Genomic DNA, 21,398 nt, shown 5'->3' with positions numbered 1-21,398 from the left:
CCAAGTCTCTACACCTGATGTCCAATGTTGAAACACAAATATATCAATACAGAATATACAAGTTATTACGATTTCAAGCAAATGGAGAAGTTGGGGCAGTAAAACAATCTTAAGATCTTTACCTAACTACTATTTAAACTATACAATTCTTATACTGTTTAATATTTTCATGTAATTCAAAGATTACATGATATAATACATTACATATACATAATTCAAAGATTAGATATACTATAGATTCTGTTATGTATCCTATTTCCAAAAATGATTTCAGGCATCTAGGAAACATAAAACCATAAATTAAATAAAAACAGAATAAAAACAGAACTGACAAAACATGGTCATCTGGGATTATGAACATAAATGAGAACAAGATTTTGCCTATAGTTTTCATGACAGTTAAGACAAAAAGAGAAACTTACTTATATGAGGCTGACTATCCCAAAAAAGAAATGTTGACTAGAAAGAAAACCTTTTTCTTGGCAGAGTCAAATGTATTATTGGGTATTTGAATTTTGAAGTCAGAAATAAAAGACAGAAAAAAATTAAAGATTGATACCTTAAACTTTTTCTATATCCGCATGTGTGGAAATTACAGAGTTTTGGAACCAAACTTATTAGCTCATCAGCTTGAAAACTGAACTTACAAGGCACTCCGTCAAGATCATCATCAAGACTCTTTATAGGGACTCCGTCAAGATCATCAATGGGAGTAGCATCAATTGGAATTCCATCAACATCTTCTAGAGGTGCACCATCAAGCTCTTCCTCAATGGGGGCACCATCGAGGTCATCTGGTACATCCTATGAAAACATACATACTTGCTGTAACATTTTCCTTTGCTTACGAAAGTCATATTGCTACAAGATTAACTTGCAATCAAGTACAAACCAACCAGCCAGATATCCACATTCCCAGATACAAATGTGAGGATATAACTAGGAAGATATGTGAGGAGGTAACTTCATCCTCCTGACAAAGAAGCAGTCATTCTTTCATTATTTAAGAAATATCTACGAACTGTTTCTTGATGCCAGGTACCATGTAGGGCACTGAGGATACAATAATAAGCAAAACCAAGCTTGTTCCTTTGGTCCCTCCTGCAATAGGTCTTACTAGAATTTTCTGGGAGGCCAGGGGGTAGGAGGAGGCAGGCAATCATAAAATCACAATATACAAAAAACTGTGACTATAATGACTGCTACAACAAAGAGGTATCATCATACTATTCAAGTGTATAATAAGTAGGTTTCACCTAAAGAGGTCTGAGAAGGCTCAATGAAGTTATGCTTAAATTGACATCTGAAGGATCTCAGGTAAACAGGAGAAGTTTGAGAGAGAGGCAAGAATATTTACAAAGGTTTATGGTAGAAGGAAATATATACTTAAGAAACTGAAGCAAGGACTATGTACTTGGAATAGGGGGGCTAATTAGAATCTCATAGGAGTGAAAGGGAAAATGTAACTGGATTAGGATGGTAGGACTGAAAAGGATTCATGAAACACTGATGAGGTGAAAAGCAACAGAATCGTGATGAACAGAATCTGCTACACTGTGGTGTATCTCTTCATGTACATATTTACTTACATAGCTACTTTATAAATTAAAGAACTTTAAATAATAATTAATTTAAATAATAATTAATTTAAATAAATAAAAGTTTAATAAATTAATGCTTAATTAGGTTTTTTTCACTAATGCATTATATATCTTTTCATGTCATCAAATTAAAAAAAATAGTCATCAGGGTGGCTGTATCAGTTAGACATCCAAGTCTTGACTTTGGGTCAGGTGATGATTTCATGGCTCATGAGATTAAACCCCACAGTGGGCTCTGTGCTGATAGCATGGAGCCCCCTTGGGATTCTCTCTCTCTCTCTCTCTCTCTCTCTCCCCCCCTACCTGTGGTTTCTCTTTCTCAAAATAAATAAACATTGAAAAAGAAAGTCCAAAATCTCTGGGACATAGCAAAAGCAGTTCTAAGAGGGGAGTTTGTATCAATATAGGCCTATCTCAAGAAACAAGAAAAATCTCAACTCTAACCTTACATGTAAAGGAACTAGAAAAAGAAGAACAAAGACTAAAACTAGTAGAACTAAAACAGATGAATAGACATAAACAAAATAGAAACTAAAAAAACAATTAAAAAAAATAAATGAAACCAAGCACTGGTTATTTGGAAAGATAAATAAAATTGATAAACCTTTAGCAAGACTCTCTAGAAAAAAGAAGATTCAAATACATTAAAAAATGAAGGAAAAATAACAACCAATACCAAAGAAAAACAAAGGATTAGAAGAAAATACTATGAAAAATCATATGCCAATAAACTGGACAACATAGAAGAAATGGATAACTTCCCAGAAACACAACCTTCCAAAACTAGAATCAGTAATCAAAAGAAAAGTCCAGATAAAAGTCCAAGATCAGATGGCTTTCCAGGAGAATTCTGGAAAACAATTAAAGAAGAGTTAAAACCTATTCTTCTCAAACTATTCCAAAAAATAGAAGAGGAAAGAAAACTTTCAAATTCATTCTATAAGACCAGCATTATTCTGATACCAAAATCAGACAAAGACATTAAAAAAAGAAAACCACAGGCGGATATTCCTGTTGAACATATAATGCAAAAAAACCTCAACAAAATATTAGCAAACCAAATCCAACAATACATTGAAACAATCATTCCTGGGATGCCAGGGTTGTTCAATATTCAATCAGTGTGATACATCACATTAAAAAAAGGACAAAAACCATAGGATCATTGCAGTAGGGGCAAAAGAAGCATCTAACAAAATACTATATTCATTTATGATAAAAACCCAGCAAAGTGGGTTTTAGAGGGAACGTACCTTAACATAATGAGGGCCAAATATGAAAACCCACAGGCTACCATCATATTCAATAGTGAAAAACTGAAAGCTTTTACTCTAAGATCAGGAATAATACAAGGATGCACTCTCACCACTTTTATTCAACATAGCACTCGAAGTCCTAGCCACAGCAATGAGATAAGAAAAAAAGTAAAAGGCATCTGAATAGGTAGGGAGAAATAAACTATTTGCAGATCACACAATACTACATATAGAAAACCTTAAAAGACTCCACCAAAAAAAACTATTCGAACAAATGAATGCAGTAAAGTTGCAGGATACAAAATATACAGAAATCTGTTGCATTTCTATACAATAATCACAAAGTAGTAAAGAACTTACAAAAACATTCCCATTTACAATTGCACCCAAAGAAAAAACTACCTAGTAATAAATTTAACCAAGAAGGTGAAATACTTATATATTCTATAAAAACTATCAAAATAACCCTATCAAAATAACCAATAGCATTTTTTACAGAACTAGAATAATCCTAAAATTGTATGGAACCACAAAAGGCCTCATATAGCCAAAGCAAGTAAGAACAAGTCCCAGATGGGTGGCTCAAGCCTGGGTGGCTCAGTCGGTTAAGCGACCAACTTCAGCTCAGGTCATGATCTCACAGTTTGGTGGGTTCGAGCCCCGTGTCGGGCTCTGTGCTGACAGCTCAGAGCCTGGAGCCTGCTTAGGATTCTGTGTCTCTCTCTCTCTCTCTGACCCTCACCCGCTCACACTATGTGTGTCGCTCTCTCAAAATTAAATAAGCATTTAAAAAACAAAAAAAAAGAACAAGGCCCAGATTTCAAGATATCTACAAAGCTACAGTAATCAAAACAAGATGGCACTAGTACAAAAATAAACTCATGATCAGAAGAACAGAATATCCAAAAATAAACCCACACCTATACACCTGTACAGTCAATCTACAACAAAGGAGGCAAGAATACGTAATGAGGAAAAAAGTCTCTTCAATAAATGACGCTGGAAAAACTGAACAGCTACATACAAAAAACCAAAATGGATCACTTTCTTACAACACACACAAGAATCAATTCAAAATGGATTAGAGACCTAAATATGAGACCTGAAAACATAAAACTCCATAAAACAGGCAGTAATCTCTTGGGGAGTGGCCTTAGCAACATATTTATGGATAGGTCTCCTCAGGCAAAGGAAACAAAAGCAAAAATCAACTACTGGAACTACACCAAAATAAAAAGCTTTTGCACAGGAAAGGAAACCCAACAAATCAGAGGCAACCTACCAGAGGGAGGTGATGTTTGCACATGATATATCCAATAAGGGGTTAATATCAAATNAAATGGCCGACACATGAAAGTAGGCTCAACATCATTAATCACCAAGGAGATGCAAATCAAAACCACAAGGAGACATATCACCTCACACCAGTCAGATGGCCAGTATCAAAAGAGTAAGAAATATCAACTGCTGGCAAGGATGTAGAGAAAAGGGAACCATCACGTACTGTTGGTAGGAATGCAAATTGGTGCAACTACTGTAGAAAACTTCATAAAGATTCTTCAAAAAATTAAAAACAGAAATACCATATGATCCAGTAATTCTACTGCTGGGTATTTACCCAAAGAAAACAAAAACACTAATTCAAAAACATATATGCACCCTATTTTTATTTCAGCATTATTTACAATAGCCAAGTTATGGAAATAACCCAAGTGTTTACTGACGAATGGATAAGATGTGGTGTACACACGTACATACACACTACTCAGTCATTAAAAAGAATAGATTCTTGCTATTTGTGACAACAGAGATAGACCTAGAGGGTATAATGCTAAGTGAAATAAATCAGAGAAATACTAATACCATACGATTTCATTTATATATGGAATGTAAAAAAAAAAACAAAACAGACTCTTAAACACAAAGAACTGATAGTTGCCAGAAGGAAGCAAAAAGTTGAAAGCGATTAAGATGTACAAACTTCCAGTTACAAAATAAAAAGTCACAGAGATGAAGGCAGAGAAGGACAAATATCATATGTTTGCACGTATAGGAGGATTAGGAGGAACTTGACGGAGGAACAAGGGGGAGAAGAAGGGCGGAAATGGTGGGGGAAAGGGAGAGAGGCAAACCATGAGAGACTCTTGAATGCTGACAAAAACTGAGGACTGATGGATGGGGGGGGGGGGGGGGATGGGCATGGAGGAGGACACTTGTGGGGATGAGCACTGAGTGTTATGTGGAAACTAATTTGACAATAAACTATTTGTAAAAAAAAAAAAAAAAGTCCAAAAAAAAATCACAGAGATGAAAAGTACAGTGAGGAACATAATAATATTGTAATAACATTGTATGGTAACTACACTTATCATGGTGAGCATCAAGTAATGTATAAAACTGTTGAATCACTATACTGTACCCCTGAAACTAATATAACACTGTAGGTCAACTATGCTTCAATAGTTACCAAAAAAATGTGAGGGTGGGGGAAACCCAGCCACCCAGTTTTCACATAAGGACCCAAAACAAAGAATTACTGTTATACATATAATTTCTTCTCCCGGGCTCCAGGAATTCCAGCAACAAAAATCCACAAGTTAGTGTTAAATAGTAGGTATTTTTCACAAAGAAATATTACTCACATCTGTAACATACCACACCCCCACAGCATCCCCAGAAATCAATTCTAAAATCATCAAATACATTGAGTACATACCTCTGTTTCCTTTTCTTCAATAATATTTACAAGTCCTAAGAAAATATTTTGTAGTTTGATCAAAAATGGTTCTGGATAAATTGCCCAATCCTCCCATGCTCTGAAACAGGTCATTACCCGTTGCTAAATAAACAGGAAAAAGACAACACATTATTATTTTAGGGCAATGTCTCAAACTTCATCTCATGAGAATGACCATCACAATTTGCTGAACTTTCCTTTAAGCGAACATCCTTGATAAAAAAAATAACTATCATTACATTTTTAAAAAATCAATGTCATCTTCTAACTAAAAGAGAATAAAATTAGGAATAAATATAACAAAAAAGAAACTATTTTGTTCTTGACCACCTAAGACCAATGCCCCATAACACAAGTGGTACACGAGGCCACATTTGGGAATAATAGCTTAGAAAATTGGATACCAAGGTAGCCGAGTTTTGACCCAAATTCCTTTATGGTTCAATTAAGTATTTCCTTGATTCTGGTTATATTTTTCTCTGTCCCATCCCTAAACCTTTCTATAAGCTCTAATTTAAAGTCAAAATTAAGGGTCAAGCTAAAAATTCCCTTTAAAAAATAAAAAAAGGAAGATTTTTAAGTTCATTTATTTTGAGAGAGAGCATCAGGGAGGGGCAGAGAGATAGTGAAAGAATTCAAAGTAGGCTCCAAACTGTCAGCGCAGAGCCCAACATGGAGCTGGAACCCAAACACCTGTGAGATCATGACCTGAGCTGAATTCAAGAGTCAGACGTTTAACCTACTGAGCCACCCAAGAACTCCCCTCAAAGCTAAAAACTTCATTCCATGAAGTCTCCCTCCCATGAAAGTAATATCTATTTATTTCATTATAAGCAAGATTTTTTTGTTTGGCTTTTTTATTTTTTTTGTTTGTTTATTTTTGAGACAGAGAGAGACAGAGCACGAGTGGGGGAGGAGCAGAGAGAGAGGGAGACACAGAATTTGAAACAGGCTTCAGGCTCCGAGCTCTCAGCACAGAACTTGATGCGGGGCTCGAACCCACAAACCGTGAGATCATGACCTGAGCCGAAGTCGGACACTTAACCGACTGAGCCACCCAGGCAACCCCTTGTTTTTTGGCTTTCTTAACAGTGATCTACAAAGTAGAAGGCTATAAAAAGTAACTAAATCCATTTTCTAAGCATGAATAACCAAAATTATGTTCCTAGTCCAGCCAAATTATATATGCCATTGCAAAACAAATGATATTCTGAATGTTTTTTGTGGAAAGACTAACATTTAAAACATTTAAATAAAAACACTTCAAACTGAACACCCAACAAAATAACACTAGATAAAATATTTCAAAATTTCAGGTANAGTTCTATTGTTAATTTTCTGAGGAACCTCCACACTGTTTTCCAGACAGGCAAAATGGCATTAAATTTTAAAACAATTTCTGAAAGATGCACGTTATGTCCTATACTTGTCCTACGTACTTCTCTAGTCTTCCAATGTGCTTGCCAGCCCCTACCCACTGCTTAACATGAGGGAAAAAAATAAAATAAACATACCTTAAAGTTTTCAGACTGTAAATGGCCTTGAATTGTACGATAGGTAGCATTGAGGTCTGAAAATATCTGACATAACTTTGTTTCAAAACTGAAATTCAAATAATACATATTTATGATGGAATTTATTTAAAAATCCCTGTTCTACTTCAGCATGCTAGCAAATGAAAATACCTCTTGAAGTTAAAAAAAAAAAAGAAAAAAAACCTGAGATTAATCAATTCTTTAAAAATCAAGAACTAGATGTCTAAACTCTTAAAACTATAACTGAACTCCTTATTCTGTACTGTCCTGCAAAGAAATTAGTTTTTTTGATTCACAAGGAATCAATATGATACTTTAAGCTACCTAAACTGACCTGTTTTATAATAGGAAAAGTTAAGCAACTACTCGAAGGCAAAACAAATAAGCAAACAAAAAACAAAAACAAAAACAAAAACTAACAATACAACGGGATTTAAACAGTTATATATAGTTGTCTTTTTTTCCCTTCCTTTACACTTGCCATTATTTCTACTGTTTCAGTTTATTTACTACACTGGCTATATATGCAATAAAAATAAAGTTATTTTTTAACTTATTTGTTCTAGTATAGTTTATCAAAATACTAATATGAACATTTTGAAAACATTTAGCTGAAAATGGATTAACAAATGCAACCCAATATTTTAGAAAATTCTATAAACTATAAAGAAATTCAAATTAATTAACATCAGTTAGCAAAATAATCCTCTCTCCTCAATTCCTTACCCTTAAATATTATTTCAGGACTATCAGCTTACATCATTATACTTACAATTTTCTATAATATGATGCATTGGCAACTTTGGCTGAAGAGTTATACAAAACATCAGAAACCAAATATAATCTGGCAATCTAGAATACCAAAAGATAACATAAAAGAGATTAAAAATGAAAACCAGCAGCAAATAATATATCTAGAAATAAATCCATATTGAAATTTTTTGCCGTCAGTGGCATAAGGCTAATGTTTAGCTATAATACTCACAGCTAATTAGAAGGGTTATGAGAAATTCTACATTCCTGAAGCCACTACTTTGGCAGGGATAAAATATGTAACTCATTTACATTTCAACCTGTTGATAACTTGTATATTGATTAACATCAAAAGAACATAACAAGTTTCGCAGACAGAAGGAAAATAAGACCGCCTAGGGAAGGTTTCTTCAGTCAAGTTCTTCATGCAAAAGGAAACCAATTTCAAACCAAAAAGTCAAATATTATTTCTCTTTTACTTAATTAAATTTTCCATAAAGAGAAATTATTCCCATACCTTTTTAGGGAGGGGTGTTTTTAAGATGGACAATGACTCAGTAATGCAATCCACTATCTCTTCAGCAGCTTCAGCATTATTAAGACAGAAAACCATTGCATCTCCAATATCATTTTTCCTCGGAGTTAACCCCCTCAGGATTTCTTCTAATTTGTCCCTCTGTCTGAATACAAATGTTTGTAACTTATAAATATTTACAGATATAAGTTTCAAATGCCATTATAGTTTCTGCTCACAAACTAATTTCTTTAAAAAACCACTCAGATAAAATTCTGGAGATTAAATTGTGTTAAGTCTGATTTAAGTCCCTCAAACATATTACATCTATTTGAAGAACTTACATGGGGGAAGAATACTTTCTCATAAATAAATTAATTCAGTGATTTTTAGCTTACAAATAAATTTTAAATTACGGGCATTTTTTTCAAGGGTGTTTGTGAGTGTCCCAATCCTATTACCCCATTACAATAGAAAAAGGCCTTCATGTTCTTTACTCTCTTTTGAAGGAAGTCAGTTACTTTAGCACTTCTGCATCAGATTAGAACAGGCTAAAGCAGGGGGTGACAAACTCTGTATAAAGGATCAGATAATAAATATTTCAGGCAATGCAGATCATATAGTCTCTCTCATAGTTACTTGACTCCACTGCTATTAACACCAAAGCAGCCATAGACAACAAGTTAAAATGAAAGAGGAGGGGGAAAAAAAAAAAGAAAAAAGGAGGGGAGAGAGCATGACTGTGTCCTAATAAAACTTTATCTACAAAAACAGGAGGCAGCAAGATTTAGCCTATAGGCTGAGTTGGCAGATCCCTGGGGAAAATGAAGAAAATATCTTCAGAAGCAAATATGCTTCAAAAATATATAGCTCTTTATTAGCAAATGCTTTCACAATCATTGCAGCTAACATTAAGATTTATACTACACAAAGGAGTATATACTCCTATATGCCATAGCCTTTCAGCCAATTTTCTTCCATGAGAACCTCCTCTTAATGTTTAATAGCTATATTGGTTTCTGCTTCTAAAACCAGTCTAACTTCACTCTACCCATAATGACTGAGCACTAATAAATGTTTCCATGGTGGTCACACATTGGAAACTCTTGTGGAAAGGCTTTGCATAGTCAACCATATGATTTTGCAAAGCTCTACAGTAATTTTTCCTCTTTAATGCTACATTCAGAGAGGCAAGAATAATAAGGGTCCCAATATAATTTCTCTAAACCACAAGTATTCCATTGCTAGAGAATCATTCCTTAAGAGATGATCACTATTCTTTATCAGTAGGAAGAGACAAGAGGTCAACAGGACACATACTCGTACATTCCAAGATGTTTAAAATTACAAAGCAATACAATGTTAGCAGTTTAAATATTCACAAGTACAAGGAAAAAATTTCATGTTTTAGGGTTAACACCTTAATAAGATATTAAAGCAATTATTAAAGTGACTTTTCTGAATATGTTAACAGATAAAGAAAAAATTCTTACTCTTCCTTAAGCGCTCCCTTTTTACTAGGCTCCTCTACAAAAGCTTCTGTTTCTTGTTCTTCTGACATCCCATGCAGGTATGGATTTAATGGTGGTGGCCTCCAAAAAGATCCATTTTTGAACATACGAAAATCTTCTGTCCGCCACTTAGTTGGAGAATCTCCCTAATAAACGTCCAGAATGTTATTAGAAAGATGAAATACCTCAGAGTCAAAATTAACAAAGTAATTGTTTCCACTTGCCTGCAGAATAGAATAAAGCTTCCACCTATAGTAAACATGGGCTGGTGTCTGGTTTTCAAATAAGAACCTAAAACAACCAAAAAAAAAAAAAAATTGACATCATATTCTTTAAATGTCCTCAAGTAAATATAAACAGATGAGAAATATTATCTGCTTATTTCATTTAAACTAAAACCAAAAGCAAAGGTCCTGGAAGAAAAATCCTCACCCACTGCCTTCTGCCATCTATCCCCTTCCTCACTCTAGCCCCCAGACAGCCTGTATGAATGACATTAGTACTCAGAAGGTACGTATGCATCTTGCTAAGCCTGTTTACAATCAATTTTACTGAATGCTTATATGTCAGCTATTGTATCTGGCAATGAAGAGATTTTCCCAAGATAGAAATTTCAAAAGCGGTGTTTTTTTTAAATGACTTAAGAGTGTTATATGAATGTCTTAAGACACCACAGCTACTCAGAAGATCAGAAATTTTCTATAAAGCTCTATTGTTCTACCATAGCTCACTTATGAAGGACTTTCATTGAAAATGATATAGAGTAGTATTTTCCTCCTAGAGACTGCTAAAAACAATGTTATTTAGTTAACTAAGTCAAAATCAGATGGAAAATTGACCCAAGTACATCTTAATCTAATTACTAAAACTGTCTTCTTGTCCCTTTGCAAAAATAACTCCGTACTCCTAGAACTTTATTCTAAGAAATATTTTTAATTCCAAAAATAAGTTAAAAGTTTTAAAAATCTTTTTAATGTTTATTTATTTTTGAGAGACAGACAGAGCATGAGCAGGGGAGGGACAGAGAGAAAGAGAGAGAGAGAGTCAGAGAATCTGAAGCAGCTTCCAGGCTCTGTCAGCACAGACCCCAATGTAGGGCTCGAACTCAGACTGAGATCATGACCTGAGCCAAAGTTAGCTGCTTAACCGACTGAGCCACCCAGGTGCCCCTAAAAGTTTTTTTTAAACACACAACTGAGGACAATTTGTACTCAACATACAAATACTGATTCCACTTATATGAGGTACCTAGAGTAAACAAATTCAAAGAGACAGAAAGTAGAATGGTGGCTGCCAGGGACTGGAGGACCCAGGTAATGGAGAGTTATAGTTCAAGGGGTATAATTTCAGTAATGGGAGATGAGACAGTTTTTGGAGATGGACTATGGTGATGGTTTGCTCACCAATATGAATGTACTTAATGCCATTCAACTGTACACATAAAAATGGCAAAAATGGTATTTTCTATTTTATGTGTATTTTACCACAGTAAAAAAAAAAAAGAAAAGGAAAAAAAATGCACACCTGAACATAGGATTGTTGATTTCTCTGTTCATAATCATAGCTTCAAACATTGGCCCTTCACGTACAACAAACTCTATCATTCGATGTATCAGGGCGAGTAAATTCCTACAACAACAACACAGTTAAAGAAAATGGATTCAGACCTACCACTACATAAAACTATACTTGTTCTAAGTTACTATAATTGTGCAGAAAAAGATTATTCTGCTGACTAATACAAAATTTTATACCAAAAAATAATCTGGAGCATATGTTAATGCCTTCCTTGTGCATTAAGGAGTGGGGTAATGGGGACAGGGGAATTGGAGGGGAAGGAAAGGTGAAGGGAGGGTGGGAAACCACAACACAGCTTCATAGCAATAAAGGTTTAATTTCTTAAATGCCACTTAATTTTATTTTCAAAATGCAAAACATTAAATTATGAATCACAACTAATTGGAAAGCTGCAAATATATAAAATCAGTAAACTCAGAGCTTACATGTTATCATAGCCATCTAAGAACTTACATACTATCTCAGTTTTAAAAGAAAATATTCCTACACCAAGCACTTTTGTGGTGGTACTGAAGCGTTATATACATAACTATAATGTCTAAAAATGCAAAACTATTTAACAAGTTTAAGGCCTGATTTAATAAAAAATCCATCCAACTCCTGTGCTTTTCTGGTACACATACAGCAGATGGAGTTTTTATTGAATCTGACCTTTAATGAGGCAACATCCCTTTGGATCACACTTCAAACTAGTTCACACCACTCATGACATGTATAATTCTGCCTGCATATTATGACTCAATGAAGCAATTATATTGCCAAAGCCTTAAATGGAGTCCTCTTTCCAAAATAAGGGACATGGTGAGATGCTTTTCCCATTTTTCATAATAATTACTTTCCAATATTTAAGCCAAAAAGAAACTTGAACCTTTTTAGTACATTTTATTGGTTAGGCTCATAGACAATCTTTATTTTCAAAATCTAGGTCCTAAAGTCATATGATATATAACACTATTTTAGACATTGATTACACCATCAAGCAAAAGTGACTCAGCTTATTATAAGCTGCTTTTGATTTCTCACTTCACCAGTCCCCCAGCATAGAGAGTTGGTAAATAATATTTGGGAAAAGCAAAAGGATATTGGCTCTTGGTACAAGGCACACACTAAATTACACCTTTAGCATTCTGAGCTCAAATTAAGTTCATATAATTGCTAGAATATGAATAAATATAGTTATAGAGTAAGACAGATTTTTTTTGGCTCTATAAAGCCTGCTTCTGAGTACATAAACAGTAAAATAATTTATCTCGTGGTCATTATAATTATTTTCTTACAATGTGCAAACAAACCTACTTAAATGGATACTAAAATCTCATAGTGAAAAAAATTAATTTTTTTGACCTAAAAGGTCAAAAAAATTATGTTTAAATCTTTAATGAAAGGGAAGCTATATTTAAAACTATTAATTCAACCTCAAAATTGTTAAAACAAAAACCAAAAGCATCGATTTTAAATCTAAAAACTAGTATTAATAGTTCTGCAAATATGCAGTTCTTGATATCCAAATGAGAATATATTCTCAGCATCCATATAGCTAATGATATCATTTTGAGGGAAGGGAGATAATGTAAAGTTATGATTCAGTTCCAAAACTCCCACTGGTATGTGCCAAATTGAAGTAAAGGGAAATTTTATGTGAGTATCATAACATCTAAAATCAATTATTAGGGGGACAAATGCTATAATCCAGAAACATATGAATTAAGTCAAATGCAACTTGACTTGAATATTATGGATGAAAAATGGTTTAGCAAGTTTAAAACAAAGGATTCACTGTAATGGTGAGTTAAGACTTTTCAACAAAATACATACTCAAAATTTACTTTTGAAATAAGCTGAGCCACATGTAAAGCTACTAGTGGATATATGCTTTTTGAATGCTACAAAAATACTTTCCTGTGAATGCTTTTTAATCAGTGGAAAAAAAAACCCACTATAGTTTTAAACAGGCTTGTAAACTGATAAAATCTAGTTTAGAAAATTTAAAGCTTAAAAGTTTTAAAAAGTTTCATGTGATTATTTAAAATCAAAATCTGACAATTAGCTTGTTGCTAACCTGATTTCAAGAGAATGGTAATCACACACTTTTTCCTTAAAAATTGTGTATTTAACATCATTTTAATAGGGTGACTTTTCTATCAGAATAAAACAGTGTAGTACAAAAAGAGGATGTATTTTAAAGTGCATTATTTTATTTTAAAATGGCAATTATCTTACTCTGGGCAACAACAACCAAAAAAAAAAAAAAACCAAAAAATTGTCTCTCAGTTATAATAAAACCACATTTATTGGAGTCGATCGTACCAATGTCTGGTCAAAAACTGTATACTTTCCCAATCCATCCCATGATGTTTTCCTGGTCCCCCGCTGCCGCAGACAGTTCAGCTGGTGTTGCTCACCAAGGCCAATGTCAAAGAGAATTTGGTATTCTTTTGTGTTCATTTATTATTCAACCAGTGTTGTGTTCCTGTGTTTGGGAAAAGGCTTAGCTTGACTGAGCAAGAGCATACCTAGAGCATGAATTCTTCTGCTTTATCATTATGTTGAAAAAGAAAAAAAGAAAGGAAAATAAAAAGAATTCCAAATACCTTTGTTACCATGAAAAAAAGTTTCTAATATGTTCAGTGTTCATGAAATGAATTGGTAGTAATTCCTAATCAATTAGGAAAAAACCAAAGCTATGCCCTTTCAGTAAGGAGAACTCAAATTAAGGTTGCATAAACACAAATCATTCACGAACAAAGAGGAAAAAAACAGATGGGTCAAATTGTAACATTATACACAATTTAAGATATATTTAAACTATTACTTTCCCATCACAATAGTCTAAATATTATTAGACTAACAACTCCATATTAAATCTATTAAACACATTCTAACTACTAAAGCTATAAAATACCCTACGTTGGTAATAATAAAAACAAAAGGATAATGACATAAAATTGCAAAGTACACTAAAGTTAGTCACTTATCCCCCCAAAAAGTACTGGGAAGGAACCATTGCTCAGTCAAGATATTACCTTTTCCTCAACACCATTTTTTTTTTAATTCAGAAGGGGATATTGTCTATATTTAGATCAGTAATAATAAAGAAAAACATGTACCTTTCTGTTGGGATAACCACTTTGACTATGGCTTGCGACAGAGTCTGTATATGAAGTCACATCAGATAATAAACATAGAATATGTGAGTATTGTTAACAAGTAACAAGCAAAAATATACATAATGCATTGAAAACACTACACATCTAATCACAAGTTTTGCAGGCAATCACTGCATTTGAAGTAATTATACACTAAGCAATTACATAAATGCAAATGGATGTGTTCAGTGAACAATAAATGTTCACCAAATGCAAAGAATCAGAACATTCCTGCCAGAATGCACATCAATGCACTGAAATAGGTACTACACTGAGAATTATCAGATAAAGATTTTAATTTGTGAAATAATTAACTGTTTGCCTCTGACCATACAGTTTGCTACTTTGTTCCCAAGCCTTTAAAACCAGCCCTGTCATTTTAAGTGTAATTATTTCATAACAGAACCAACAAATTCTTATAAACTTGAAATTAAGTTGGTTTTATGTTTAATAAAAAGAAAATACTCACCCTTTGCTTTTACTAGAGTAGTTAACTGGTTTTTTTTTTTTTTAAAAAAACCACATACGCTCTCAAATACTCTAATGCCTCAGATCTTGAGAATTAAGTTAGCTAGCAGCCATCCAAACAGTTTAACTATTTAGGTCTTTCTAATTGAAAAGTCACTTAACCAAATACAAAGTAACACTTTCCCAGAACAAATTTAGATATTGCACTTAAGCAAACCTGGACACAATAGTGGACAAAGGAGGGGGAAAAAACCTTAAGTGGTCAAGAAAGGAATGGTAGCCACAAATAAAAATATGACCTAGTATTTCAATACAGGGTTTCCATGGGCTAAGGCAGGGAACACATCTACTTATTTCTTTTAAGAGTTGCCAAACAGAATTACAGACACATTTTCTATAAAATTATTGAAAAGAAATACTACCACAGATATTTAGTATTTACAAATTAGATGCGGCCCTATGTACATTTTTTAAATTACCTTCTCAAAATCCTCCTTGTTTTTAGGTGGCGGTAACATTGGAGCATTGGGGTTTTTTAACCTCTCTCTAGGCTGCGCATTAAAAGGCAGTCCTGATGGAGGTGGGGGAAGCGTATGTTCCATCATAGAAGGCGGAATGTATATTGGATGTGGAGGAATAGGCACAGCTTTACCCCAACCTAACTTCATTTCAAAAGACATAATCATCTTTCCTACAAAAAAGAGAAGAAAGGTCACCCTGGTAACTCTCAAAAGAAAATAGAAGATTTCTAATAATCTGAATTAATTTTAACCTTTCCATTTCTGGTCCATTTTCCCCCTAGACTTTTCATTAATATTTTCAGAACAAGAAAAAAGTCTGAATTCTATTAATAGACAAATGTTCTTACCATTTAAATTTTTTAAAGCTCTTTCAGCATCTCTTCTATTCATAAAGGCCACAAAACCACAATTTCTCTCTCTTGCTCTTTCTTCATCAGTCCTAGGCCACATAATTTTCACACTGGCTAATGGTCCAAATCTTCCAAACTCTTGACAAAGCATTTCTTCATTCATCTATTAAAAGGATTGAGAGTTTTTTGGTATGCAAAAAAAGGAGGAAATTCTATGCAACAGAAAGCAAAGTAATTTTTGCAAAATGAACAGAAAGACCTATTAATGCTACAATTTTCCATTCAAGAACTAGGACCTCTATCTATACAGGTAAAATTTTGCCCTCATGGGACATTCACAAATCTTTTCAAATCAGAAACACAAATAAGTGGTCAGGGTGAAGAGGCTGGATGGCTAAAGAAATCAACGTACACCTCTACATCCCTGCTTGGTCCTTTAAAGATCCTACATCTAAAATAAGCTGTTTTTCAGCAGTGATTTGTTTAGGCATTTAGCAACATCTTTCAGGCAGCAGTGATTATCACATTTAAGAAAAGGAGAAAAAGCATGTTGGTGATGAAAGAAAAAAAAGATCTAATCACTTTTTTTCTTTTTCCAGTACCCAATATAATCAAGAAGAGAGAAAAGTGAAAATAGTAATACACCATGAAGTCCAAAACAGATATAATTTTTAAAAAGGACATGTTCTTTATTATAACCACTACATTCCTCATAACACAAATAACACTGAAATGATGAAAAGAATTAAAATATAAAAGAGGCACAAATGACGAGTTTGCTATTATCAAGAGCAGAAGGAAAAAGCAAATACATTAAGGAAGCAAGCTATGCATCAGAAGGGGGTAGTCTCAAAAGAACATTGTCTACCACTGGTCATATCCTAATTTGATAAATAATACAATCAGCACATAGGAAGACATTTCAAATTAGGAGAGTCAGTTACAGAAAGAGGAGATAAGCCCTTAAGAACTACAGCAAGATTAATTCAGCCCATATGAGTTAAGACTTAATTTTATAAGGTAATTTTTATAAACATCAATAGTCCCTAAGTTCCATCAAATTTACTTAGAGTCTTGACTTTATTTTTTTTTTGACTGATAAAGCAGTTTTTTTCCATAATTATGATTATGAGCCAACATTCATCTAACTTTTCTAATATTACCTGTGGATTAATGTTTCCAAGGTATAAATTAGTAGTGCTTGGATCTCCTACATCATGTGAGCCAGGTGCATAATCATCAAGAACTAGGACAAAAGAGGAAAAAAAAAATTATAACCTGCAAAATACAAAGTATGGACAATTTTTATTAGTTAAAAGAGCAAGAAACTGTATTACCACCAGATGATCTATTTCTTCTTGAAGGCGCATCCACTTTAAAAGGGGAAAAAGAAAACAATTCTTAGTTTTTAGAATAGTTAATCACAAATATAAACATTAAAATAAATGCCACTTACTAGAACGACGCTGACCATCAGAATCTGACTGAGGAGGTTCAAATCGGCTTAACCTGCCTTTTGTTTTATGTCTCTCATCACGCTCTTCTTGAATTCTGTTGAAAACATTTATAATCACTAACAATGAGCCAAAATTTGTTCATTCACATCTGTTAAGAATACAACTTACCCAGGTACCATGTTCACAGAACTTGAAATATTCGTGAATAATTAAATGCCAGTACTAACAACCGTGATTAGAGTCCTGCAGCTATAAGAGTCATGAGCAAATTTCTGCTACGTCATATAAGCATTAGAATACAAAGCCCACTTCTAAGGTGAAGAGGAAATTCAACATCAAGACCACTGACTTTGTTCTTTCCTAGTTAAGTTTGCTCACTCCTAACCAGTATCTCAGTGACTACATTGTTTCCACTGCAAACAGGACTCCGGACATTAAGTAATTACATACTATCAATTGAGCTGCATTACAGGACGCAACCAACCCAGATGCTGGGTGAAATGCTAATTCACTTTCAAACATATCCTAAAAAAATCATTATAATATCTAAAACAACATCACAGTAGGTGAGCCAGTTTAGTGGTAACTAATCAGTATACTACATTCCTCATACCTGCATCTCTAAGCAACAGCTCAATATACTTATGATAGCCATTCTCCAAACTATAAAACTTACTGTTTCAATTCTTCTTTGAAGAGTTCCAAATTGCTTTTTTTCTTTTCTTTCTCCCCTTTCTTCAGTGGCTATGAAGGATATGACAAGTTATACTTCAAACAAAACAAGATTAAACAAAACGAATGGTTCAATAATCTGATCACTTGAAATAATTTCTATTTTAAGGGCGCCTGGGCAGCTCAGTCGGTTAAGCGTCCGACTTCAGCTAGGTCGTGATCTCGTGTTTCATGAGTTCGAGCCCCATGTCAGATTCTGTGTTGGCAGTTCAGAGCCTGAATGGAGCCTGTTTCAGATTCTGTGTCTCCCTCTCTCTCTGCCCCTCCCCGCTCATGTTCTGTCTCTCTCTGTCTAAATAATAAACACTAAAACTTTTTTAAAAAATAATTTCTATTTTAGTATCCGTTATGTTCTAATTATTTAAATTAAAAAGAATGCTTCTGTTTTCACTACACTTCCTGTTCTCTTGAACTAAGAATTTAACAATTCAATTATTAAAGCAATTAAAAAAAATAACAAACTACAGTCTTACAGTAAAGGAGCCACTAACTTGATCCCCCAAAATCCTGGGATACTTAGGCCTGAATATTGTTGAGTAACAGGAAGCAAAACTAAACAACATAAAGTGACTGACCTGCAAAGTAACTACCATGAACAATTACCAAAAATATGCCCTTCTTCAAAACAATCATTTAGGAGAACTAAGAATTAGTAAAACAATCAGTAACATCTTTGGGATTCCTCTTTTAAAACTGCTTTTGGGGGCGCCTGGGTGGCTCAGTCGGTTAAGCGTCCGACTGCAGCTTAGGTCATGATCTCACAGTTCGTGGGTTCGAGCCCCGCGTCGGGGTCTGTGCTGACAGCTCAGAGCATGGAGCTTGTCTTCGGATCCTGTGTCTCCCTCTCTCTCCGACCCTCCCCTCCTCATGCTGTCTGTCTGTCTGTCTCTCTCTCTCTCTCTCTCTCTCTCTCTCAGAAATAAACAAAACATTAAAAAAAATATTTAAAACTGCTTTTGAAGGGGCACAGTTGGTTAAACGTCCGACTTCAGCTCAGATCACGATCTCATGGTTCTTGGGTTTGAGCCCCGCATTGGGCTCTGTGCTGACAGCTCCAAGCCTGGAGCCTGCTTCAGTTTGTGTGTCTCCGTCTCACTCTCTGCCCCCTGTCCCACTTGTGGTCTGTCTCTGTTTCTCAAAAATAAATAAATGCAAAAAAAATTTTAAACTGCTTTTGAAATCCCTCTCTTAAAAGTGCCAAAATAACTCAATGGGGGAAAATAGCCTTTTTTCACAAATAGTGCTAGAATAGCCACATGCAAGAAAAATTGAAGGTGGACCTCTTCTTTATGCCATACACAAAAATTAACTCAAATGACTCACAGAAACTAAACTGAAGCACTAAAACTATAAAACTCTGAGAAATAAATACAAGAATAAATTATGACTTTGAATAAGCCAATGATTTCTTAGATATGACAGTAAAAGCAACATACAAAAAAATCCAGATAAACTGAACTTCATCAAAATTAAAAATTTTTATGCTTCGAAGGACACTATCGATAAAATTCAAAGACAACTCACAGAATGGGAGAAAACATGTGCAACTCAAATAGTTGATAAGACACCTGACTCCAGGAAGTGTTAAATACTCTTACAACTTAAAAATAAAAAGAACAAAGAAACCAATTACAAAATGGGCCAAGGATCTGAAAAGACATTTCTCCACAGAAGATTACAAATGGATGATAAACACATAGCAAGATGCTCATCATCAGGAAAGTCCAAATCAAAATCACAATTAGGTACAACTTCACACCTACTAGGATGACTAAAATAAATTTTAAAAATAGACCACTTTAACAAGCATTGGTAAAGATGTGGAAAAATTAGAACCCTCATACATTGCTGATGGGACTGTAAAATAGTACAGCTAATTTGGAAAAACATTTTGGCAGTTTCTCAAAAAGTTAAACAAATAGTTACCATACAACCCAGAATTCCATTCCTAGGTGTATGTGTATGTGTACAGATAAGTATATATATATATGTGTGTGTGTGTGTGTGTAACTGAATACAGAAGTCCACAAAAAAAGCCTACACACAAATGTTTATAGCAACATTACTCGTAATAGCCAAAAAGTGAAGACAATCCCAAGGTCAAGTGATATACGGATAAACAGTATGTGCTATACCCATAAAATATTATTCAACCATAAAAAGGAATAAGGTACTAATATGTGCCAGAACATACAGATAAACCCTCAAATATTAGGCTAAGTAAAGAAGCCAGAGACAAAAGGCTACATGTTGTAGGGTTCCATCTGCATGAAATGTCCCAAACAGGCGAATCCAAACAGATAAAAAGGAGATTAGTGGTTGCCAGGGGTTGGGAATAACTAAAATAGGTATAAGGTTTCTTTCTGAGATAATAAAAATGTTCTGAAATTAGAGATTAGTGATTTTTGCACAACTGCGAATAGAATTTTTAAAATGACTGCATAATTTAAAAGGGTAAATTTTATAGTACATGAGTTACATCTCAAAGAAACTGCTTTTTTCCTTTGCATCCGGAGCTATTTGTTATGCAAGGAAAGTCACTGTCACCATTCAATGTAATCATATTTCTTCACCAAGTGTGGCTCCAAATGACATACCCCACATCTATATAGCACCTTTCATGAAAAATCCATTGAAAAACAAAAATTTTTCTAATACCGAGAATACTTAAAAGAAAGAGCCACTGGGGCGCCTGGGTGGCTCAGTCGGTTGAGCGGCCGACTTTGGCTCAGGTCATGATCTTACGGTTCGTGGGTTCGAGCCCCGCATCAGGCTCTGTGCTGACAGCTCGGAGCCTGGAGCCTGCTTCGGATTCTGTGTTTCTCTCTCTCTGGCCCTCCCCTGTTCATGCTGTCTCTCTCTCTCTCTCAGAAATAAATTTTAAAAAAAAAGCATTAAAAAAAAAAAGAAAAAAAGAAAGAGCCACTAGGTTGACAGTAATTCCAAATAAATTCCAAAAATGTTGTAGGCAAAAGATACATTATTGGAATATAGAAGTTTTACAAGGAAACTGTCACTACACATGTTAGTATTATTTAAATACCTCTGTTTAGAACTGTTTAAAAAGATAATCCCATTACTTTATATTTAAAATAGTCAACTTTTTACTTGCAGTATGCAATAAGTATAGTAACACCGAATGTTCACTGTTCAAAGGACATAAAAAGAGTATCTAAGTGTCTTACTCTATTATCTCTTCGTTAGAAAGACTAAGCACCAAAACTCAACACCTACTCCAA

The 21,398-nt window shown here is 34.2% G+C and overlaps 1 protein-coding gene across 2 annotated transcripts in view; it reads right to left on the bottom strand.

Moving 5' to 3' along the window:
* Positions 1 to 21,398, bottom strand: part of U2SURP (U2 snRNP associated SURP domain containing) — a 55,110-nt gene that overhangs the window by 16,635 nt on the left and 17,077 nt on the right. The window contains exons 7-21 of one of the 2 annotated variants that reach the window (XM_077756730.1): positions 18,104 to 18,171; positions 17,427 to 17,521; positions 17,308 to 17,343; positions 17,134 to 17,216; positions 15,968 to 16,133; positions 15,579 to 15,790; positions 14,593 to 14,636; positions 11,432 to 11,536; positions 10,132 to 10,198; positions 9,890 to 10,053; positions 8,400 to 8,562; positions 7,902 to 7,981; positions 7,109 to 7,196; positions 5,574 to 5,696; positions 648 to 804 (exon numbers count right to left, since the gene is read on the bottom strand). In XM_077756730.1, coding sequence (XP_077612856.1) covers positions 648 to 804; positions 5,574 to 5,696; positions 7,109 to 7,196; positions 7,902 to 7,981; positions 8,400 to 8,562; positions 9,890 to 10,053; positions 10,132 to 10,198; positions 11,432 to 11,536; positions 14,593 to 14,636; positions 15,579 to 15,790; positions 15,968 to 16,133; positions 17,134 to 17,216; positions 17,308 to 17,343; positions 17,427 to 17,521; positions 18,104 to 18,171 — 1,651 coding nt within the window. Of the gene's footprint in view, positions 1 to 647; positions 805 to 5,573; positions 5,697 to 7,108; positions 7,197 to 7,901; positions 7,982 to 8,399; positions 8,563 to 9,889; positions 10,054 to 10,131; positions 10,199 to 11,431; positions 11,537 to 14,592; positions 14,637 to 15,578; positions 15,791 to 15,967; positions 16,134 to 17,133; positions 17,217 to 17,307; positions 17,344 to 17,426; positions 17,522 to 18,103; positions 18,172 to 21,398 lie in introns of those variants that run through there. The other variant, XM_077756731.1, reaches the window with a different exon arrangement.

The sequence above is a fragment of the Crocuta crocuta genome, unplaced genomic scaffold (genome assembly GCF_008692635.1).
Source record: "Crocuta crocuta isolate KB4526 unplaced genomic scaffold, BGI_CrCroc_1.0 scaffold337, whole genome shotgun sequence".
NCBI classification, from domain to species: Eukaryota; Metazoa; Chordata; class Mammalia; order Carnivora; family Hyaenidae; genus Crocuta; species Crocuta crocuta.
Note: the sequence above shows the minus strand (reverse complement) of the source record. Positions and strands in the feature narration are given on the sequence as shown.